Source organism: Varroa jacobsoni, unplaced genomic scaffold (genome assembly GCF_002532875.2).
Source record: "Varroa jacobsoni isolate VJ856 unplaced genomic scaffold, vjacob_1.0 scaffold_134, whole genome shotgun sequence".
Classification (NCBI taxonomy): Eukaryota; Metazoa; Arthropoda; class Arachnida; order Mesostigmata; family Varroidae; genus Varroa; species Varroa jacobsoni.
In genome coordinates, this window is record NW_019213036.1 from 457579 (window position 1) to 464851 (window position 7273).

The 7273-nt window shown below is 39.7% G+C and overlaps 1 protein-coding gene and 1 long non-coding RNA gene across 2 annotated transcripts; one reads left to right on the top strand and one right to left on the bottom strand.

Moving 5' to 3' along the window:
* Nucleotides 1-1421: 1421 nt before the first annotated feature.
* On the bottom strand, nucleotides 1422-6474 carry LOC111268301 (puromycin-sensitive aminopeptidase). Its single transcript, XM_022847203.2, has 11 exons — nucleotides 6369-6474; nucleotides 5918-6055; nucleotides 5468-5623; nucleotides 5101-5205; nucleotides 4853-4960; nucleotides 4269-4403; nucleotides 3639-3861; nucleotides 3165-3457; nucleotides 2645-2769; nucleotides 1944-2055; nucleotides 1422-1664 (listed from the first exon to the last, which is right to left on the bottom strand). The coding sequence occupies exons 1-11, from the start codon at nucleotides 6453-6455 to the stop codon at nucleotides 1548-1550; spliced, it is 1599 nt and encodes a 532-aa protein (XP_022702938.2). The 5' UTR covers nucleotides 6456-6474; the 3' UTR covers nucleotides 1422-1547.
* LOC147753884 (uncharacterized) lies at nucleotides 4309-7010 on the top strand. The gene is made up of 2 exons (XR_015314211.1): nucleotides 4309-4436; nucleotides 5973-7010. It is a non-coding gene; the product is annotated as an uncharacterized LOC147753884 (long non-coding RNA).
* The last annotated feature ends 263 nt before the right edge of the window (nucleotides 7011-7273 follow it).

Sequence of the window (7273 nt, forward strand, 5' to 3'; positions counted from 1 at the left end):
TTCCCTGTTAGGAAGTTAATTCTAACTTAATTTGAGTAAGACACAGGTAAATCTATTACCAGTCCACGTTGAGTATTTAGCAGATTCTACTACCTAATTTAAGGCCTGGTCTTCGCGTTCGAAGCTTCCTTGTTCTAACAGGCAAGTAAACATAGGCATGAGGGTGGTCGATCGTGGCCGCTGCACTTGATAGCTACGTCTGTGAACGGCGATTATAGTTAACAGCTTCAGGCAAAAGAGAAACTCTCTGCATACATATAGCCTAAGCAAGCTAGCTAAACAACAACGTAAGAAAAATCGACACGCCACCAGCTAAAGGCCTATTATATTCAGTCAGTCGATATTTTATCATACGCTAAATTAAAAGATACACAAAAGGGGGAACTTCGTCTGAAAATAGCAAATGCCAAATGGCCGTCTTTAGCATGGCGTCAGTGTTGATGAAGCCGGTCAATTAGGACGATCAGAGGAAGTGCTGCGTTATCGCAGTCGGCAACAGACAGGATCCTTTATCTTAACGAGTCGTGCATTCCAGGATATTAACAGGATATGTGAGTACCGTTGCGCGATTTTTCCTTCACATATATCTAAGACAATGTTATGAGTTCATACGGTTGGCTGAGGCCAATTTGATGACAACCGTCGTAACTGATTTTGATTTAATTACGTTTGATAACTACGTTTAATTTACGTTTGATTTAGCGGATAAACCGGTCCTCGATATTGAATCGCTGACCGAATAAAACGAAATCTTTTAAGCATACTTAGGTCCATAACCTGTAGCATGCTCAGATAGGTAGATTGCTTCTTTTTTGCCGTCGCTTATTTTAATAAAACAAAGAAAGAGTTCATCTACTGTGACCGTACCGATTTGAAAAGGCAAGGAGCGTGATTGACGTTAACACTCATTAAAGTTTGCAATCAAAACTTTCGAATTATATCATAAACACTTGAGACCATTATTACTTAAAGGATCTACGACAGTTTAGGGAGGACTGATCCAAGAGTTGGATGAATTAACCCTTAGCATGGGACAAACCAAAAAAATCTTTCAAAATAGACGGAACCAGTGGAAGATGCTTAATAACAATACGCATAGACACAAAAGACATCGCAGCACGTAAAATGATCTATCGAAACATAATGAAAAGTTACCTTGTGAGGATGCTTACGCGGCTTAGGGTAATATATGGAATCTACTATTTCTAACCCTAGCTCTTATGAAAGACTTACACGTTTTCCATATTAATAAGATTTATATATAGAACACGTCGTTCTGAAGTTGTGTAGACACCCAAATCTAACTAATCACGAGACTAGTTGGGACTCGACAAGTGACAAACCCCAGCACTCGTCAGAACACTTGACCGTTTTGATATAAACGCAACTAAACAACACCCATCTATATAATGCACTGTGGATTCGTAGAGTTGACCTCCGTGTAAGTATGATGCTCGTTTATTATCTTTACGCACATAATTATTACTACTATTATTATTGGAATTGGGATTGATAACGACCTTCATCTTTTGGCTAGTTCATACGACTCATCTCTCTCTAAAGAACTCGAAAATATGACGTTCGTCTCGCTTTAGCCAGGCAGCATTCGCTTCAATCACCTCAATCACTTGACGCATTGTACTTTCTGCCCCAACGACTGGATTCTGAAATAATACATCGACACGGTAGGTCAGACTTAACAGTGAATCAATCCCACATCGAGCGCTCCTGCTCACCTTCATCGCAACAGGTAATCCACTCCATCATAAACAAGGAATCCATCAATTTAGGGTGTACCTAAGACTTTCACGAATTTCCATCCGTATTTTTCGTCCGCATGCGTGCAAGGGCGGTGAAGGCCTCCGATTCGTATCCTGACCGCTACTCGGATTTACTATCCAGAACAATAGAAAAATGTAAGCGGAGCGTATATTGGCACGAACCTTTTGGAAAAATTCCTTCACCTCTTTGGCTTTTTCGAATGTACAGAAATTTTTTGCTGACGCTCTAATCAGACGGAGAAAACGTGAACCCGAGTTGTAGCGGCGGTTATAGCTGTGAAAAGTTCAACGTGAAACAGCGTGTCATATATAATTTCTGAAGTATATGAGTTACTTTAATAATTATTAATATAATTTTACCATTAATTGATGTAATTTTCGTAATCGAGTACTTTTCCTCATAAATAGTAAAGATGAAACTTATTGACTGCGCTCTCCTTGTAAGTTCAGAAAGAATGATACGGTTTATGTTACACAAACAACACAGGTGTTCAATATACAGACCGTTCGATTAAGAACTGAACATTTTGAGATGACAACTCAGCTTCCGAAAGCACCAGGCATCAACGACAGCTCATCGTAGAAAGCACTGAATTATTCTATAAACTCTCTCTATACGCATGCCTTACTGAGTTAGATTGACGATCATAGCAAAACGATACGGGCAGGTAAATGTAGTGGTACACAACAGCGACAAATAAATAGACATTTTTACAAAAGTGACACATTTCCGTTGTGGTTAAAGGAGAGGAAAGCTCACGACGCCGCTGACCCGATGTGTTACAATGTCCATTCAACTTGATTTATACGTCCCAAAAAGCTCATTTCAAAAAAAAGGTACGGAGGCCGCCTTTGAACCGTACGTTTCAAATAAAGCAGTGAAATGCTCCCAAGCAAGCTCTTGTCCCATCGCTGAATGGGTTACGCTCTCCATCACCAATACGCTATCGTGATAACGCACAGCGTTTGATGCCGCAAATTCTAAAACCTGCTCAAACCAAAAAACGAAAAAAACATAATACTTCCATTCTTTTTATGAAGGTGTACAGTTTATGCGGTTGGGAAGAGTTAGCACACATGTTTTTCAACCAAACGTACATTACGTCTTTTTAAGAAACTTAAATCGTTGGAGCAAGCTAAGCAGCTCCGTAGTTCAACAGATTTATAGCGCAGCTTTTTATAGTCGAATTTCACGTAGACTCCGTAACTTTCATCTTGAGCGTTGTCCAGTTACGTATATTTACGAACAGCTTGAGTCGAGATGTACGCAATTCATTCGTTCAATGTGGCTATTATTTAGTGTTATCATTTACTATTAATTAAGAGCTATGAATTGTCAACGATCAAAGATAGCACGTGTACGTAGAAGATGGACCGACATACTTTAATTAAAAGGGGTCTCGTTTGTACCGAGCCAAGGGCTATCGCCACCCTATTGGCTTCTTCTTGGACTTTGGCTTTTCGGTGCAGACTCATAAGTTGATCCCATGTTTCAGGATGATTATGAGCCATTTGTGCTACCGCCCTGTACACTGGCATCCGTAAATCGGCTATAAGCTCGTTTCGACCGGACACATGCGCAACAAAGCGCCGTTGTGCTTCATTCAATACCTGCTCCTCGCCGAATTTCACCATTTTGCCCAGTACTAAAGCTCGTAGCATTGCCCTCGCCGGTTCTGATTCAAACGTAATAGCAAAGAAAATCGTTCAACAGGTACATCGTCAGAGATTCATTGCAGGATTACAGATACAGATGGAAAAACCTAACCGACGAAGTTGATTCAAATACACCGAAGCATGTGTGATGTGACATAGAATAACTCGGAATAGAATTTCTGCCAACGGGTAGCCACTTACTCTCGTCAGGTTTTGAGTCCCACCCAAGACCCTTGAATACCTCGCTATACAATTTTCTACCAAATCCGTGCAATCTTTCGACGAGCTCGGGTCGGTGTCCGAGAAGTATTTCGAGCTTCGTCATTAGGGTGGAGACGGATGTCCATACCGAATAGTCTGTCTCAGACGAATACACCTCCGTCAGCTCAAGTAGTTCTTTCATAGACGCATACCCAGCTTCTACCTGTTTGTAGACAGTATAATTGGGACAATTTTTACAATGGTGAATTTTCACTGACCAATAGGAAAATCTAGTTGCGCAATTCTTAAACTTCTGCAATCGCAATATGGCTGTGTCGTAGATTTGTGTCTACGTGTGTGACAAATCTTCATTAGATTGCTTTATGTGAAACCTGCTAGTGCTATGAGAATGAATGATATCACACACTGAGGCTATCTCTTAATCTACTTGGGCATGAGTTTATACATTATACATTGTAGTTTTAATAAATTCGCGTCATTTGCGTATGCAGATGTAAATGATCACATCAGAGATAACGGCTGAGAGGAAGTTATCAAGGTAGTGCATTCTTGTGCCTGGAACAACTTCTACTGAATGATAACAAGTTCTTGTTCGCGTCTGCTACGTACAAGCGCAAGGAGGTCGGAATGCAAAATGAATCGATTCATAGGCGACAAGCTTTTGTTCCGAATGGCTAAAAGAAGAGCTTTACGCATTGGCTCGTCATAGTGAATACGGAAGACACCCGCGGCACCGTGATTCACCTGTACTGATCGCGATTGCAGACGAAACAAACGGTTAGTCATTTACTTGGTACATCATCTATTGTCTTAGAGTGTAATTACGCAAACCGACGTTGTTTTTGGCATCACATAGATCTACAAAGGGCTAGTTTAGTGATTCCAACCCAGCAGCTTAGTACATAGTCAACCTGTTAAATAGATGGACCTGAAAAGAATTCCCATCCTAATTCCGAACAATTGTATACATACTAATTCTTTTAGTCGGCAAACATTTAAAAAAGATAGAACAATGTGCGCACTCAAAAAATAATGCCAGTTTAACTTTGAAATGATCAGAACCCGTATCAGCACCATCTTTTGTCTCGGCTAGCCTGAAAAAACCAAGTCGAACGTTTAGCTGCCTTATATCACTGCCTTATAATATACGAGCTACACTTTCAGTAAGCTAATAAATGTGTCCGTTTCCTTACGTGAATCCATGCAGCTTTAGAAGCGCCTTTAATTAAAATATCCTCCTTAGGTTTTTCCATGAGGACCACTGTGTTCTTCATACCTGGTACCCCGATCACAATGGGAATCTGCAATCAGTATGAGTAACTCAATTTAACCCATACGCCGTAATTGCTAATTGTAAAGTAAAGTTGGAATTACTAGTATCGTACTGTATTGCTAAGAATATTGGCCTATTGATCTCATGGTGCGTGTCCGGCGTACGCACCTTCCATAAGGCCTGCTTTGCGTACTTCGCTTTCTCAGCCAGACTGTGAAACTTTTCTTGCTTGATTTCAAGGACGCAGTTAGCACCCAATTTACGACACTTGACCTGTGTAAAGGACACACAGAACGTGGCACGTATCTGTAGTAACGTCGATCACATTTATAATAAGAGGAATATAAAGGAAATTGTTCTTAACAGTTATCTATAGTGAATGCACGATAATAATGTAAATGTAAGCATTTACTAATATTTTAAGAGAGACTTCCTTGAAAAAAATTTCTACGGACCAAACGCATCAATAATCAAATGCTATGCACAGAATTCTCTATAGGCCACATTACTCTAAATAGTGACGGAAAATACGTACGAACAAAAGAGGAAAGCCTTTCTGCTTGACCCATGAATTCATCATATCGCCGACGCGTAATCCGCTCACTTCAGATAGTGTAAGCCACAGATCTTCCGATGAGGTGTTGCCGTAAGCATGTTGCAATAGATATGTTGACAGTCCCGTGCGAAACTTCTGTTAATCGACCTCAAATAGTGGCCGAATGTGGGTCATGTACACTGTTGAATTAGTACTCCAAAAAAAAAGTACTTCTAACAGCGTTGAGCACTTTTCCGTGGCTACTTACTTTTTTATTCAGAATGCTTTGTGCTAACTGACGAATTGTTGATAAATGCTCATTTATCACTTCGACTTTCGAAGTGGTTTCTAATTTTGTTTATCTACCCGTGCAAAATGGATAAGCTAACATGTGTACAGATAGGTATAGTGCATGATGTGCGCAAATTTCCACGCACACCTTCAACCTACCTCGTCGCCAATGTAGTTGTAAAGCATCCAAATAACTGAAGCTCCCTTTTTGTAGGAAATGGCGTCGAAGATTTCGTCGACCTCCGCAGGACACTCCACTTCTACCTCGATCGGATGAGAATTGTCCAAAGCATCGTCCTGGCGAAGCGATCAAAACGACCTATGGGTGAAACTTTAGCCTGAGATAGAACCTGGTTCAATACTGTAATTGCCATATTTAGCTTCTTTAATAATTTCATGATCGTTGGATAGGATCTTTCGAAAACGGTGATGACACTTATAATGGAGCTTGCGCCAGTCGATATTGTAGTAACAGTAGCATTAATCATATAGGCTATATCTAACAGATTTCAAACTAACAGTTAGAAATATTAACGACTAAAGACGTAAGTTCCTCCTCAAATACTGCAAATTTTTCGATCATATTTTCGAAAATCGTGCTGGATCTCACCTCCAGCGCTTTAGAAACCGTATTTGCCGTAAACTGAGTCAGGACGTCGAACTCTGGCGCAAATTTAGAGACGCAGAGGCTTTCCATGAATTGGGCGAATCCTTCATTTAACCAAAGGTATGTCCACCATTCCTATGGTTTTCATTCAAACATCCAAACAAATGTACATCGAGAGGGATACAAAAACAATGTAAAAGCATTACTTTTTTTTTTTTCGCGTTTTTGCGGAAAACAAGATGATGAGCGTACCTACTTTGGCGGGTCTGCCCGTTGATGAGCAAGGAAACTTTTACCATTGTAACCAGGTTCCCGATCCACTGGTGCGCCATCTCGTGAGAGATTACTAAAGCAATCCCCTGCATTCGCATAGTTGATGAGTCGATCTGATCGAAAAGAATACTTGTTTCCCTGTAAATTCAACCCAATTGTAAGGCTATGTTGAAGATATTAAATCGCCAATATTTATTATGTCTTTTATTACAATGGTTAAAAATGCTCATTTTGTCACTGAGGAAAAAAGTCAAATTGTACAATTCGAGTAACTTTTACATGTTACTGTGTATTGAATGTTGATATTTGTTGTAATATGTTTATGATGAATTAATTAAAAAACGAACTAAAAGTACTCCATATCACATAGCATTAGTAGGCCGGGGTTTATCTATTTTATACGCTAATTAAACGTGAGCTACCAAATTACTAATTGGCTTTCTAAACAAGAGAAGGATCTTAAAGTACAACCCCTTAGAGAAACATCTAGAATAACTGCTTATATTGAAAGGCGCACTACACATGAGGTTCTCGCACGCAATATACTTATATTAGATAAAAAACTAAGTGCTTGGAATTTACCTATCGTTCTATCGTTAACAGTACAACATACAGTTAAAAAACCACATTATTCT

Bases quoted from the DNA above. Each gene is read 5' to 3' on its own strand.
- LOC111268301 (XM_022847203.2), bottom strand. From the start codon at position 6,455: ATGGAAAGCCTCTGCGTCTCTAAATTTGCGCCAGAGTTCGACGTCCTG. The intron at 5,206-5,467 runs GTACGTATTTTC...TCCTTTACACAG, and splicing joins AAGGCTTTCCTCTTTTGTTC to GTCAAGTGTCGTAAATTGGG. The intron at 4,961-5,100 runs GTGCGTACGCCG...TACTGATTGCAG, and splicing joins CAAAGCAGGCCTTATGGAAG to ATTCCCATTGTGATCGGGGT.